General features: G+C 42.4%; 1 protein-coding gene across 1 annotated transcript in view; it reads left to right on the top strand.

Moving 5' to 3' along the window:
* Window positions 1-4,874: 4,874 nt before the first annotated feature.
* Window positions 4,875-16,460, top strand: part of CDC42BPB (CDC42 binding protein kinase beta (DMPK-like)) — a 66,481-nt gene continuing 54,895 nt past the window's right edge. Inside the window, exon 1 of the mRNA XM_009070803.1 lies at window positions 4,875-4,960. Coding sequence (XP_009069051.1) covers window positions 4,898-4,960 — 63 coding nt within the window. The 5' untranslated portion in view covers window positions 4,875-4,897. The remainder of the gene's footprint in view (window positions 4,961-16,460) is intronic.

The raw sequence follows: 16,460 nt of genomic DNA, 5'->3' as shown, positions 1-16,460 counted from the left end.
CCCAACCCTGGCAGTGTTCACAGCCAGGTTGGATGAGCCTTGAGCAACCTGCTCTGGTGGGAGGTGTCCCTGCACAGGGCAGGGGGTTGGGGCTTGATGCTCCCTAAGGTCCATTCCAAGCCCTTAGCAATGAGAGTATTATCAGAATATAATTTGGAGAATTACATCTTTCATCTGTACCCATTTCACTTACCATTATGAATCAAGACATTGGCTGTTACTGAACCGTGTTATATTCTTGAGAGCAGACATTATTCGGCTCCTTAAAGTTAGTTATTTGGGGGGGTTTGTGGGTGTTTTTTCTTGTCTGGCCTTATGGAGAACTCCGTTCTTCCAACCCAGAGGAAGTACAATAATGCAAAATCAGCTTGAGAGAAAAGGCAGTGATGCATCCAAATGTGTTGCATGTAGAATGTCTATCCCAAATTCCGATTACATCCTCACAGTCATGAATAAACAAACCCTTGCAATTACTCTCAGCTAACGTTACCCTGACAACAGTGTGTGTGTATATAACAAAATGCAGTAATCACTGCCAACAAAACCCCCAGTACAGCTAATGCTTCTGTTTGCCAGGATGAAATACTGTTGTGAAGTACTAAATCAACTCCAAATCCTAAGTTCTGCCTTCAATATTAGGAGCAAAACTAATCAGTAAAGTGTAATTATTCATTCCAGTATATATGGAGCTACATTGCTTTGACTTCCCTATTTATCAAATAGTGAAATGTAAAAGGAGGAGGAGCTGGAGCTTTTTGCCTGTTAGATAGTGATAAATCACTTAGCACCGCTCTGGCAAGCACAGTGAACACAGCCTGTCTCTGACACTTTTTGTGCAAGTTTCTGCTCACTCAGTTTTGCCACTTCTGGCCATGCTGCTGACCTGGATCTTTGTGGGCTGAGGAACAGCAACCTCCTGGGAGGAGAGCAGGAAAGCAAACAAATATTTTCTGATTTAACTTACTAAGAGATAGAAATTGTGCAGTCCAGTACTTGCATGTAGCAGGTCCCATCCTGATGTAAACAGGATTCTGCTTCAAATTGCCAATACAGTAAACATCAGTTTAAATGAGTTACTGCTCTGTTGCCTCCTCTGAGCTCTGAACTGCTGTGTAACCTCTGTGATCATGAGAGTCTGTGGCTGTTAGGTTTTATTTTCAGATTTTATCTACTTTTAAGGAATCTTAAATGCCTTGACAACAACTCAGATTTTCCCATTTCAGGGCAAGTCCTGCCCTATTTAAAACTTCTCTGTAGAATCACAGAACCATCAAGGTTGGAGGAGACCTCTAAGATCATCCAGTCCAACCAGTCACCTGTCACTGCTGGAACCCCCAAACTCTAAACTAGATCCTCCAGTGCCAGATCCAGATGCCTTTTCAACACTTCCAGGGATGGTGACTCCACCACCTCCCTGGGCAATATCCCAGTGCCTCAACACCCTCACAGGGAAAACATTTGTCCTCACATCCAATCTGACTCTGCCCTGGCTCAGCTCAAGGCCATTCCCTCTACCCTCTCCCTGCAGCCCTGGCAGGACACACATCCCACACCTCTCCTTACATTCAAAGGTTCATGTTTGGTACTGTCCAAGAGAGACCTCTGAAGCTGCAGTTTCTGAACTCTTGACACCTGCTAAATACTCAAAGCAAACATTAGTTAAGTGCTCAAGTGGCTTGTAAAAATAGTAACTTCCTTTTAGGAGGGAATACTTGTTTTCATTTACATATATTAAACTAGTTAATTTGAACACGGAGCACTTCAGTTGACCAATTGAGATGGAAAAAGCAGGGCCAACCTCAGACTCTTATAGTTTAGTAATTGGAATGGTGCTCAAGGGAATCCTTCCTTCTTCAAGTATACAGTTCCTAGAAAGATAGCATTAATGCCTTTCTCTGCAGACAAAATTTCTTCTGTTTACTGAAATTTAAGTTCATGCCCTGCTTGACACATAGTATTTATTATCTTTTAAAATAGAAAACTAATTGAATTCACTTCCTCTTACACAACTGAAAGCATTTCTACGCTAAATCCCAGTTTTAGTGCTCTGAAGTCTGATACACTTCAAAGCAAGGGAATTCGTAGACAAAATAATAAAGTATTTTGTCACCAGTTGACAAAAATGTAAGATACAAGGTGTTTTTTTTTGAAGGGTACAAGGCAGTTGAAGCTTTGATGGGTTGTGTCTTCCTGTTTTGGTAGTTGCGTGTGATCAATTTACTGCAGCAGGTTTTTTATACTTAAACCAATTATTTTTTTGTCCAGAGAAGCTGTGGATGCTCCATCCTTGGAAGTGTTCAAGGCCAGGCTGGATGGAGCTCTGAGCAACCTGGTCTAGGGGAAGTTGTCTCTGCCCATGGCAGGAGGGTTGGAACTGGATGGTCTTTAAGGTCTCTCCCAACTCAAACCATTCTGTGGTTCTGTGATTTTGGTATTCTGTTTATTGAATAAAATTATTGCTAAAATTAGTTATTTTTTTAGAACAAAAACTAATACTGGATTAGTATCCCCCAGAAATAAAATTGCTGGATTTCATTTCCCCTTCCTTTGAATTTTAATTGCAGAAGCTGATGTTCTACAAAACTAGTCTAATGACCCCCATTCTATAGCACTTAATAATGAAACTGTCAAGGTTAGTTCCTGTCTGGAGTTGTGTTTCCTCAATGTCTTGATTTGATGGGAAGGAGGTAAAACAACCTTGCACAATAATTGATACATATCAGCCATCAGCAGTGGTGTTTACTGGTACAGGTGTCTGATTGCACTAGTGTAGGTCTCTAGCTGGTTTGAGTTGGTGTCTGTGGTCATAAACTGAGCCAGGGCAGAGTCAGATTGGATATGAGGAGAAATGTTTTCCCTGTGAGGGTGTTGAGGCACTGAGATATTGCCCAGGGAGGTGTTGGAGTCACCATCCCTGGAAGTGTTGAAGAGGCATCTGGATGTGGCACTGGAGGATCTGGTTTAGGGTTTAGTGGTTCCAGCAGTGACAGGTGACTGGTTGGACTTGATGATCTTAGAGGTCTCTTTCAACCTTGATGATTCTAGGTAAGTTTGTTAGAAGGAATTTGGGGGTTTTGGGTGATAGTCTTAATGGCCTTGTGGTGAGGAAGACTCCAGCTGAAACAAGGAGTGTAGCAGAAAGTCTAGTAGAGTCTGTTTCTTAAATTTCATACTCTGGATAGACAAGAAACATGCAGTGAAAGGTGTATTGCTTCTGGACGAAACCTTCTCAGTGCCATCTCTCCTAAGTACAGAGAAGCAGCATGGCTGTTCTTCAGTGCAGCTGTTCATTTGCTTAGCTGTTATGATTTTTTGCTGAGAGGTTTTCAGGCTTTCTTGGTTGAACTTCATACTGAAATCTGTAGTCTCCAGTTCTGTATCTCTGTGTGGTTGTTAGGTTAGGTTTGTTTGTGTTAGCATCTGAACTACACTGTCAAGGCAGTGACCCCTCTTGTAGGAATTCTGTTTGGTTTGTACCTCATTAGCTTAATCATAATGTAAGGTGAGGTAAAAAAGGAGTCTGGGCTGAATTACAAGTAGTAGTTCTGTGATGTTTTATTCAGTTGCAGATGGGGAAAACGTGTTGAAAAACTTTGGTCTTTTTAGTCTAATAATGTTTGTGATGAGGTGAAGAGCAGCCATCAGTTTCAAAGAGTAAACTGCTGTTTTGCCTGTGCATACTTGCCCTTGTGCAGCTTAGCTTGTAGTTGCCCCACTGTTTTTCCTTTTTGATTTGGTCTTCATGATCAGAGTAGGGAATTGTAACCAGATGGGGAAAACGTGTTGAAAAACTTTGGTCTTTTTAGTCTAATAATGTTTGTGATGAGGTGAAGAGCAGCCATCAGTTTCAAAGAGTAAACTGCTGTTTTGCCTGTGCATACTTGCCCTTGTGCAGCTTAGCTTGTAGTTGCCCCACTGTTTTTCCTTTTTGATTTGGTCTTCATGATCAGAGTAGGGAATTGTAACGAACCACAGAGTCAGTCAGGTTGGAAGGGACCACGTCACCTGGTCTGGTCCAACCTCCCTGCTCAGGCAGGGCCAGCCCAGAGCACATGGCTCAGGATTGTGTCCAGATGGTTCTTGGACACCTTCAGTGAGGGAGAATCCACGACCTCTCTGGGCAATGTATTCAGTGCTCAGTGACTGCTCAGGAAAGAATTTCTTCCTCGTGTTCAGGTGGAACTTCCTGGGCATCAGTTTGAGGAATGTCGTGAATCCAGGGAGACCATCAGGACAAAGTCAGTGTATGTTAGTTCATCACTGGACATCCTTTAGGCTGCAGCCCTTCAGTACTTGGTCTGATTGAGATCTGGTGAATGTTGCTTAACAGAAAAGATAGTTCAAAGTAAGAATCTTAAATTAGCCACAGATCTTGTGGGAAATGGTTTCATTGCTGCTGAGCAGAGACAGCTATCGCGGGAGAGTGGGTTGGTAAAGCTTTAGCTGGTACTGGCTGAAATGACACAAAGTAAAGCTGCACTCTGCTGAAGAAGAGAATTAATCTAGTGGCTGAAGGGTAGTACAGATTGTCTCTAGGGTCAGCCAGTAATGAATGAGCTCTCTCCCTTTCACATGGTCCCCACTGATTCACAAAACCCTGCAGGGGTGGGGGGAGGGAAATCCTTCTGAAAGACCACTTTGCTCTTTACTCATTAGCAGCCAGGCAGAACCTCTCATACAACTGAACTCTTAAGAAGAAAAAATATAAGTGTTAATTAAATACTGTAATTAACTTTTCCTCCTATAGTTCTAATAGTTGAAAACCTACTAATGCTCTGGCTCTGCAGTGAGTACATTTGACCTCTGGTTTGTGGGTTATTTTGGCTTGCAATGTTTCTCTTTATAATTGAATTTTTTTTCTTAAACAGCAAAACCATTTACAAAATTGGTGAAGGAAATGCAACTCCATCGAGATGACTTTGAAATTATAAAAGTGATTGGACGAGGTGCATTTGGTGAGGTAAGAGATTTTTACTCTCAGTTGAGCTAATACAACATTCATCCTTTGTGCATCTCATTTCTTGCTGCACTTGACCTGTACTTGTCCTAAAGGCAGAAGATTCACACAGAAGTGTTAAAATACTTCCAAATGTGGAATGTAGATAGGTACTAGTGCTAAGTCCCTTTGAAACAGGTTATTTAGTGCCCAGCTCTGCCATTTTTGTGACTGGCTGATTGTGACCTCAGTGTGTAGCAAAACAAGTGTCTTTTCCATGGTGTATGAGCAGGGTGGTCCCACCTAGCAGCTGCACAGCTGAGTTTGGGATCTTTTCCCCACTTGCCATATGTACTCCTCAGTGCTGCTCTAATTTAACACAGAGCTGAGCTGCCTCTCTGGTAGGAGCTGCTCCACCCAGCTGCCTGTCTCTGTAGCAATCTGGTAATGCAGAAAGACACATTTGGCTGCCTCAAAGGCTGTTCCCTGTCATCTTAGAAGATCAAAGGCTGCTGGATCTGTTTTTTGGACAGCAAGTTGAATCATGCTGGGATGATAGCAACGCCTTGTGTTTTGAGGACTCGCCAGTCCCAGGACCCTGGACTGAAGCTTTGCTTCTTAATATGCTTGATGAGAGTCTTATCAGTCACAAAGTCTGGTAGGGCTTGCCACTGGCAAAAGCATTCATGAGTGTGTCCCCTCCAGCAGACAGAGGATACCTGAGACTTGTGGAGAACCTCAAAGACGGTCCTCTCAGCTTTTAAGTACAAGTAACTAAAGTCATAGCTTGCAGCAGAAGAGGTTATTACCTAGAGAATTTCTAGAAGTAAAAAACCCCTTAGATTTCTTTCAGGAAACTTACTTTTAAGTAGTGCCACACTAGAGTGAAATGTGGAGATTGCCATTAGCAGCTCACTTCAGCCCATTAGCACTTGGTTACAACTTCTGCTGCCTGTGGCTAAGGATAAGCTTCCTGATCTTCATCTGCTGTCTACTGTGTGCCATGCTGGGCTTTCCTTTCAAGTGTGGTGTGCCCTGGACACCTCACACTCTCTCATGGAGGATTTGATTATGGGACAAGGGATCACAGGCTGACCAGAAACTCACCTGGAGAACTGCCAGGACCCTCCTTGACCTGGGGTCAGAAAGCAATGAGGTTTCTATGTGTATATGCACTTGGCAGTGGGTGAAGTAGTAGCTTCATACCATTTTACAGTACTGGAGAGACTGTTCTTGAGAAAAGTGGGCACCTAAGAGATAAACTAGTGCTTCAGGAGCATCTCTTCACCTGCACCATCATCTAATGATGTGATGAGGTAACAGGTAGTTCACAGTCGTCATCATGAACACAACTGCTGCAGGAGCTTGGGCATTTTAAGTCAAATGTCCAGATAAACAGCAACGTCTTGACTTGTAAGAAAAAAGTTCATTTTCCAGTGGATGTTGAACTTGATGAGTGCAATGATTGTTAAAAATAAAAAAAAAAAAGAAAAAAAAGTGTTGTCTTAGGGAAGTAGAAATACTGCATGAAAACCAGTTAGTTACTGAACTTGAGTGTTTCTTTTCAGCTGGTAGGTTTTTGGGGTTTTTTTTGCGAATGTGTCCTCTAGAGAAAAAAAGTTACTGGAAAGAATTTGGGAGGAAAAGGCAAAAATTGGAAAAAAACTGGTAAATTTAAGGAAGGACAAAGCTACAAATTTAGTCCAGAAATGCAGGGAACTGTCATAAACTGAGACAGGGGAGATTCAGATTGGATGTTGGGAGAAATGTTTTTCCTGTTAAGGTGTCCAGGCACTGGAATATTGCCCAGGGAGGTGGTGGAGTCACCATCCCTGGGAGTGTTGAAGAGGCATCTGGATCTGACACTGGAGGATCTGGTTTAGGGGTTCAAGCAGTGACAGGTTAATGGTTGGACCGGATGATCTTAGAGGTCTCCTCCAACCTTGATGGTTCTGTGATTCTGAGAAGTCCAAGCAGAGAGGCTGATGAGCACATAAAAGGCCTGGAGAATCAAGACAGTAGCAGGTAACTGTACCTCTCTGTTAGGGTTTTGGTTCAAATCTATGGCATGATTTGAAGACAGTGTCCCCACTTATTGCAGAATGATTTTACTCTGCAGGAGATATGTCTCTTTTGGAGGAAACTAAAGCAGAACCTCTGTTCCAGGTGTGCACCAAATCCACTTCTGGGCCCAAGGAGTACATAAGAATCAGTCACTGGGTTTGGCTTTCTTAACAGCTTCAAAGCAGGTTTGGTCCAGGAAACCATGCTAGATACAGTCTGACACAAAATTCCTGAGCTGCATACAGCATAAATGGGAAGGCTCAGCACAGGATACTTTGATGTTGTTCTGGTCTTGCTGTGCCAAATGACTTGCTATAGTGGCTGTGACCACTGCTATCTAAAGAATGTCAGATTAGTGTTTTGGCAGTTTGTCTTTTGGCAGGATTAGAAGTAGTTTCTGGATCTTTTCAGAACTAGACTTGTGAATGCTTTAGCTATCAAAAATGGGATCCCTTTATAGTGACTTGCAGATGGAGTCAGTGTTGGGAATGCCTTCCCACAGGATAACCTTAAGGAAGGGCTGTTTTCCAGAGTACTTGTTCTGTTCTGTTTCAAAAAGATGCTCTTCTCCACTTAAGGAATTGACAAACTGGAAGTCTCAGTACAAGAGCAGATGAAGTATTTATACGCACTTCAAGAAACTTCAGTTTATATTTGCTAGGGGGTATAGGATGACCTTCCTTAGCTTCGGATCAAAAGTCTTAAGGTGTATAAAAGATACAAATTCTGGGTGGAAACTTCTATTAATAGTGTTTGGATTGCTTGAATCAACAGTGTGTTTCATATTCTTCCATTTGGAAAAGCATGGAACTTGACTAAAGTTAGACGTACATCCCAACCCCCCTCAGTGGGAATGAAATTTCACAGAAGTGAAAGGAGAAAGTATCTTCATTTCATCCTTCTGTCAGAGCTTTGAGTGCTCAGAGTCAGTGGTGTTAGTTATCTGTCATTATCACATCTTGTTCATCTCTAATTTATGGAAGTTTTAGTTTATAGTTGCAGCAGCTTGGAACTTTTCATCAGTTTAAATTATGCAGGAATCACTGATTTGAAGCCCACTGTGCTTTAATCCCTCTTGCCACAGAGTATTTCTTTTTTTTTTTTTTTTTTTTTGCTCATGAAAGAATCCTTTGACCCTTGTGTATACTGCACTGGTATAACTGCCAAATATTACAGGCATTATAAAATAGTAATTATGTAAGAGTTGACATTCCATAATAAGAAAATGAAATCTAGTTTCTTGAGAGGAACTTGTGGCATTTGACCTGCATAAAGCAGCCCTTGAAAAAAACTGAGTGGAGGAGCTGCAAGTAATTTTTCCATAGTACATACATGCATACATGGGAACTATGTTGGAATTTAATTGATGGGATTTATCTGCTAGAAGTTGATTTTTAAAATGCCTATCAAATATTTGTTTAAATGTATAAAAGATTTAATCAGAACTAAACTAAATGTAAGGAGTTTGTAGTCAGGTGGGGGTTGGTCTCTTCTCCCAGGCAACCAGCAGCAGGACAAGAGGGCACAGACTCAAGCTCTGCCAGGGGAGGGTTAGGTTGGATTTTAGGGAGAGAGTGCTCAGGCACTGGAATGTGCTGCCCAGGGGAGGTGGTGGATTCACCATCCCTGGAGGTTTTCAAGCTGCGACTGGATGTGGCACTTAGTGCCATGGTCTAGTGACCACGGTAAGGTTGGACTTGATGATCTTGGAGGTCTTTTCCAACCCAGTTGATTCTATGATACTCCTGTAGAATTAAGTAGTTTAATTTAAACTCTGAACACCTAAGCAAGGCAGACTTCAAAAAGGATGAAAATTACATTCCATTCTTCTCAGTTTAGCTCCTTTGGACCTTTTGGGGAATGCCAGGGGCTTAGTTCTAACCAAGGAACTTTTGCTTAAGTCAGTGGCTTTGAAGAAATAAATAGAAGCCTGATATTAGTTATCAGGCAGGATCAGTGGTCAGTTTTTGCCAGACAACACATAAGCCAAGGAAACATGGTATGTGACCAGAGAGAGGATTGAGACCACATGTGAGCACGTCCCTGTGAACACAACTGCACAATCAGTATCTAATTGAAGGCAGATTAATAAATCACCAGTCCATATCTGCACTGGCACATCAGTGCCTTTTTCTTTCTTCTTTCCAAACCAGCACAGCTCAGCTTGGTTCTTTACACTTTTTCCAGCAGTATGAGTGCAAAACCCAGTGCAAAACCACCTGAATGTAAGTTCTTGTAGCACAGGATATCTGAGCAAGCAAGAGAAAAAATGGTTCTTAAATTCTCATTATTATGCTAGGACAGAAATAGCCTCGCTCAGAGCCTAGAGATTTCTGCTCTAGCCACCTGCCAAAACATGCACCTCTCAGAGAAATGAAGCCAAGTCACTTTGCATGCAGGGTAAACTGAGTGTCTGAATATCCCTTACAGCAGCATTTAAGCTTCTGACTCCTGGAGTCACTGGCTGGAGAACATTATTTTTTGCAGAAGTTTCTAGTTATGAAGAAGAATTTGAAATGTTTTTTGTGTGCATGACAGTTAGAATAGCATATAATTTGCAGTGCTGGCTGTAAGGAGGGTAAGGTACTCATGGCTCTTCCTCATCCCCTAGGCTGTGTGTGCCTGGGTATATACCCAGCTGGGTGGAACATTCTTAGTAAGTGCCACAATGTTACTTTCAGTCTTTCCTTTTTCCAAGTCATAGAGGCAGACTGGTCATGTACAGAGGGACAACCTCCACAAGGAATAAAACCAATAATAATTAAAAAGTCTCCTGAAATAAAATCAGCACTGAATGGTTCTCTGTTGTCTTAATTCTGGTTTCTGTGAATGAAATTGATGTAGACATCTGTGTTTGCAGACAAGGATGAGTATGTTGTGTAGCATGGAGTTCTTTGTGAACTACACAGAAACCATAGATTATGCAAAAGTGAAAATACGCATTCTTTAGAAGATGTGATCATAGAATCATCAAGGTTGGAAGAAACCTCTAAGAGCATTGAGTCCAACCATTAACCTATCACTGCTGGAACCCCCAAACCCTAAACCAGAGCCTCCAGTGCCAGATCCAGATGCCTCTTAAACACCTCCAGGGATGGTGACTCCACCACCTCCCTGGGCAATATCCCAGTGCCTGAACACCCTGACAGGGAAAAGATTTTTCCTAACATCTGATCCAAATCTCTAAAGAATATAAGCACAGAATGCAAAACTCTTCCAGCTTTTAGACCTTTAGAAAACCACACCGAAACAAAACAGAAGCAAAAAACCACAAGCTACCTGTGAATTGATGTTAGCCTGTCCTGACTACTTCTTCCATCTAGTAGATGTTACTTGAAATTAAATGGTGTCCTGAGAGCCTGTGCTTGATGGGATTGTGTTTACTTGAGAGAGTTGAACCAGCCTAAGAAGTGCCTTCTGTGTGCTTGGTGTTTGCCTCCACATGCCAAGGGAACTGGGAACATTTCTGCTTACAGTGTGGTGAGAGGGATAATGAGGAGGATACTCCATATGGGATCTGTGGCTCTAAACACTTGCATGTACATGGAACTGTTGGAGCAAGTCCAGAGGAGGCCACAAAGTTGCTAAGAGGACTGGAGCATCTCCCCTGTGAGGACAGGCTGAGGGAGTTTGTTGGGGCTGTTGAGCCTGGAGAAGAGAAGGTTGTGTGGAGACCTCAGAGCACCTTCCAGGATCTCAAGGGGCTCCAGGGAAGCTGCAGAGGGATCTGTGTTAGGAGCTGCAGGGACAGGACACGGGGCCATGGGGACAAATTGAAAGAGGGGAAATTTAGGTTAGATCTTAGGCAGAAGTTTTCCCTGTTCTGGTGGCGAGATACTGTCCCAGGTTGCCCAGGGAGGCTGTGGCTGCCCCAACCCTGGCAGTGTTCACAGCCAGGTTGGCTGAGCCTTGAGCAACCTGCTCTGGTGGGAGGTGTCCCTGCCCAGGGCAGGGGTTGGCACTGGATAATCTCTAAGGTCCATTCTAACCCCTAAAATTCTGTGATTCCATGTGCTCCTTTGCAAGGTTCATCTGCCTTCTTAGTCATGCACTTGTTAGTCTCCACGGTTGGGTGTCCTCACTTTGTGTCGAAGTCCATTTAGGCCCATTGCTGTGGATTGATGCATTTCAGTTGAAGGGCAGTTGTTGAAGGAGCAACGTGTCAAGATGCACCTCGTTTGAGAACTTGGATTGTGTGACGTGGCTGACACCTCCTGGAAATTTGGCAGCGTGGGACTGAAACAATTGTTTTCCTTCCCTTGTTTGTTAGCAAGGATTTCTTGAATGAGCAATGCTCACTGTGGTTCGAGCGGAAGGGTGGAACTGCTTGGGCTTGCTTAGCCCAAAAATAACTAAAACTCTTAATATGCCCCACCTAAGTATTACTGTTCTGGATGGATTAGAAATACCTTTTCATTTAAGTGCTGTTGTGTACAGACTTGATCTGTGTTTAGTAATAGTACATGTCACCTCGACTCGGGATGCTTAGTCAGAGTCTTAGCTGGAATAAACAGATGTAAAAATGTGTTTCCAGAAGAAAATGATTGAGAGAACAAGACTGATCCCCCGTGTGCCACAGGTTCTGCTCTGTTACGTGGTTCCTAATGGGAGAGGTTGCTGGCTAAGGTTGCAGTGAGGCTCTGAATATGTAAACCCGAAGCTTCCTGCGGTCAGTCGTGCTTGGCAGAGCTGTCTGTGCCCTTTCCACCTTGTAATCACAGCTGTAGGGTACTGAGTTCAGTGTTTTGATGTACTTGTAGGAATTAACCCGGGGCATGGGGAGCCAACTGGCTGCAATTAAGGCTGTCTCACCTCTGGAGAAGCTGTAGTGGTGGTGGTAGGTACCCAGCAGGGGCTGTACCTTCCTGCACTGCAGATTCACAGAGTTCCTAAGTACAGCACACAACACATGACACTTTCCATTCAGCTACTCCAAGAGTCAAAGCATTCAGAAGAAGTGTTTAATTAGCTTTCACCAAAAAAAAATTAAAGAATTAAATCAAAGCAGGCTATTTTCTGCTATGGGAATGGCTGAAGAAAGAAGCTGCTTTGTTTGAATAAGGCCTCAAAAGAGCTGGTTGCTATCTTAGTCTCCCCAGCTCCGTGTCTGTTTGTGTGGCAGCACCGAGTAGCTATGGAGACAGGCAGGTTGCAAGGAGCAGGAGAGACAGTTCCTTGTAGTGCTGCAGCCAATTGTCTCTGCAAACCCTTGGATTTCTGGGGAACAGCTTAGGTGCTATTTGAGGCCTTGATTCTTCTTTAGCAGAACCTTCCTGGCTGCCTCTTGTAAGGGATTTCTCATTTGCACAATGTGAATGTCTCCACTGCTTTGGAAATGTGTACCATGGTGTATGAACTGTACCAAAAGACACTCTGTTAATTTTATATGTAAAATAGACTTTAAAAACCTGATAGAGCAGCCCAGACCAGTTTTCCCTCAAAGATGTGGTATTAAAACTATTAACTAATGAGTTCTGTGAAAGTCTCCTCATATCCAGGAGTGTCAGGAGGGTGAAGCAGTTCCTGCAGTGTTTTTGCTGTAACTAGTGTGCAAGGTGTCAATAATCTGAGACAGAAATAGGAGAGTAAAAGTGGCATATACAAGCTCTGACTGAGGGAAATGACTGTAATATTCAATTATGAATCTGGTAATAAGACATTATGGGTAAATTGTTTACATCTAAAATGACATTTTGTCTCTTCTCCCGGTTGAAAGACTTGACTAAAATCTCTGCTCAAATGTCTAAAGCCTTTCCAAGTTCCTGCCAAAGGTTAATTCATGGTAATTTTACACTGTTTTATCCATGTAATTTTATTGTCCATTAGCCTGAGCAGGCCTTTTATCATGCACATTACCCATGCCCTTGCTTCCAATTTTATTTGTAGATAACAATAATATCCACCTTTTTTTTTTTTTTTTTTAGCAAGTAAAGCTTTTTCTATTCCCACAGTAGTATGAGAGGCTCTTTGGCTCCTTGGTCACCTCAGTAGTCCTCCTTCACACCCGCTTCAGTTTTCTTTTCTGAGGTGTGTCTGTGTGTGGAGTTTCCAGAGAGTTTGTACTACAGGGCAGTAATGTTTACCCATCCCTAGTGCTGTGTATCTGCCTGTGAATTCCAGAGTCAGGTTTGCCTTTTTTCTTAACTACCTGTCATTATGAGCTGTTTGCACGAGTATTATCACCTAGATGTCTGTGTTCCTCTTCTTTTCAGCTCTGAACATTTTGCATTTGAGTTTCACCTTATTCCTGAAAGTCCAGTCCTTGAGGATAAGTCTTACCTGAAAGTTTAAGATGCCATGAGCATGAATAGTGTCCCAGTGAGCTTTTTTAATCTTTGCTTTGACATCAATGCCTTTCCAAGAAGTCTATTTGTTAACTATCTTAATTGTTTTCTGGAAAGCCAGTCTTAGATTTAAATGATTTTTGCACTTTATTGTGCCATACTTAGTGTTTACATAAAAGAAAATTTGTAACCTGATGCTGCTTACTAATACTGATCATGTCACTCCAAGGGCAGAGTGCAGTGGTGAGAAGTTCTGTCCTGTTTGTAGAGGCTGATTTGGCTCAGATTCCCACCCTGTAGGTTTCATAAGGAAAGGTGGAACTTGGCCTGGAATGACTTTGCACATTGCAGCCCTAAATGTCAGTATTGAGTGGGTTTTGAAGACTGAAATGTACCAAAATAGCTCTATAAAACAATTAAAGAAGCAAAATGCTAGCTCTTGCCAAAGTCTAGGAAAGTTGCTTTAGCTGCATTGGTTCTTTGTTTTATTTTATTGCAGTACAAACAGCTGTGAGGCACAAAGTACAGGAATAAAACAGATGGCAGAAGTAATACAGATCTGATTGGGTGTTGTGGTGTGTAGTTACCATAGCTGGATCTCACTTAAGCTTTAGCCCCAGTTCTCATACATTTCTTTGACATAAACACGTCTAAAGTTGGTTGAAGTATAGGCACTATGACTCATTAGGCTTTCTGAGGTCCTTCAGCAAACATACTTGAGCTTTATTGTAGTTTTCCTGTTGCCTGAGTCTTGAGCATGGCAGTCACAGTGATGCTAATCAACTCAGATGGTAATCAATCGACCCACAGATGCCTGGAACCAGAGTGGCAGTGGTGGGGGAACCCTTGCACCTGCAGTTTTTCCTTGTCAGTGTTTTAAGGCTTAGTAAAACAGAATCACCTAAATCTCTCTGTCAGACTACTCTCTGGTTGTTGAGTGTTCAGACCCTCTGATTCTTTCTCCCTTCCAACCTGGCATGACATGCAGGTTTTCATTTTCTTAGCTTGACACAGGTATCAGAGGTAGTTGTTTGGGTCAAAGGTATGTGGGTTAGTTAGCCTACATCCCATCCCTTTGGCCAGGTAGAGAGGTGTAGGAAGCAAAATTCAGAGCAGAGCTGAACCCTCCCAGTTTCCAGCAGCTGAGGGTTCAGGGACTCCCTAACCCACACCTCTAACTCAGCAGTCAGTACTCACTGGATTTGTGCAGTTTGTGTTACTCAGCTATTAAGCATGTACATCCTTAAATACTTTCTGAACACTTAGGTGTCCACAGCAGTTGTGGCTGAGTTCCAGAAGTGTTGTGTGACAATAATACTTCCTCAGTCTTGGTACCTTTTTATTTTATTTGATGCTTTTCAATCTCTGTGTTATGCGAACAGCAAATTATTGTTTTCAGTTCATCTCTGCCTTGACATTCATGGTTTCATGTGTCTGTCATAGCAGTTATCTCTTCCAGGCCTGGAGTATTTCAGGTTATTAAATCTTCTTCTTCAGAAGCTGTTTTATTATACTTCTGCTTGTACAATTTTTTCCTTTCATTATCCTTAACATACTTCTTTTTGTTTAGATTTCTATTATAGTGGAAGTTGTATTAGCCTTGGAAATGAAGAGTGAGCACCAAAATGGAATCATGTCCTGTGCATAACATGAGCACTTGTTCAGCCAGTAGACATTTAAACTGTGAAGATAGAAACAATTCTTTTGTTCTTAAAGTACACAAATCTGTGTCGTTTGGAATACCCCAGAACACCAACCGAATGGGTTTTTTCTAACGTTAGTGGATGTGGTGGATCAGTGTGTAGTGTAAAAACCATCATAGTGGGTATGGTTTAGGGTTTGGGTATGGTTTAAGGGTTCCAGCAGAGTGGCAGGCTAATGGTTGGACTCCATGATCTTAGAGGTCTCCTCCAACCTCGATGATTCTGTGATTTAAAACCACACACAGCACAATTGCAATACAAAAGGTTTCTATTTGATCTCACAAAGTGGTCGGTGTGGTTATTGTCATTGAATTTGAGGTATGCTAGAGAAAGAGGAATTAATACAAAAGCGAGAAAAAACAACTCTGCCACATCATCTCTGAAGCAGCCAAAGCATTCTATGACAAAAGTAAACTTAGAAATGCTGCCACCTGATGAAGAAAGTAAATGAAAGGTAGCCTGAGGCAACACTGAGGTGTTTCATGGAAGAAGCTCTTGCTTATAATAGCACTGAGTTTATCAAGGCATAATTTCGTTTGTGCTTCCCTGCTCGAGTTCAGGCATCGATGAGGTTTGGGTTATACTCTTCTGTTTGTTGCCTTTAAACAAAAAAACCCCTAATGAGTTGAACTGGTTGAGGAGTCAGCTCTGGTCAGGCAAAACTTCTGTCACTTCTGTGAGGAATCTTCAGCACCTCTCAGATTTCTTTTCAGAGATAAAATTCATGGGGAATTGCCTAATCTGCTATATGGTTCAATTAATTTTTTGGCTGCCATGAAAAGCTGTCTCACTGTCGCCCTTATAACTAAAGCAGCAGTGTGTTTCCTGATGCCATAACTTGATAACCAGTTAATGTGAATATATGAAGCAACTTTCTTTTTATGAATTCTACTTTTTCTTCCAGAGAAGACAATTATCATCCTCCAGTAAGTTTAAATTGGTCTTTTTTAAGCGGTCCTTTCAGTTGAAAATAAATGGCACTAATATAGTTAGCAACTGGGGAATCTCTAAATAGGTCCTACAGATTTGCATCCTTTTTTCTTGTCTTTTTTTTTTTTTCCAGGCCTGTTTCATTTACTACTTTGTTCTAACATTTGATCCTCCATGATTCCAGGCTCTCATCGTCCCTCAGCAGTTGAGCACACTCCAAACTTGTGCTATCCTGCAGTGCTCTCAGACAGTGATGGCCATAGATGAAATGCAGTAGATGCCTCTGTGGGTTCTGATTTGTGCACTGGATTTCTGCTTAAATGGCTGAGCAGTTCTAGGACTGTGATGTAGTGAAACTGGAATGTTGCCACTTAAGGGCTCATAGAGCTCTGCTGGCAATCTGCATCTGCTCCAGACTGTTGGTTTGTTCCTCTGCAGCAGGTAACAGTGCTTGGAGCTGCTCTGTCCTTGCTTGGTGCTGCTCTGTCCCTGCACTGGAGGTGCAGGGGCTATTTCCTGGCTCCTCATGTGCTGTGTGGAACA

Source organism: Acanthisitta chloris, unplaced genomic scaffold, assembly GCF_000695815.1.
Source record: "Acanthisitta chloris isolate BGI_N310 unplaced genomic scaffold, ASM69581v1 scaffold20432, whole genome shotgun sequence".
In the NCBI taxonomy this organism is placed as follows: domain Eukaryota; kingdom Metazoa; phylum Chordata; class Aves; order Passeriformes; family Acanthisittidae; genus Acanthisitta; species Acanthisitta chloris.
Note: the sequence above shows the minus strand (reverse complement) of the source record. Positions and strands in the feature narration are given on the sequence as shown.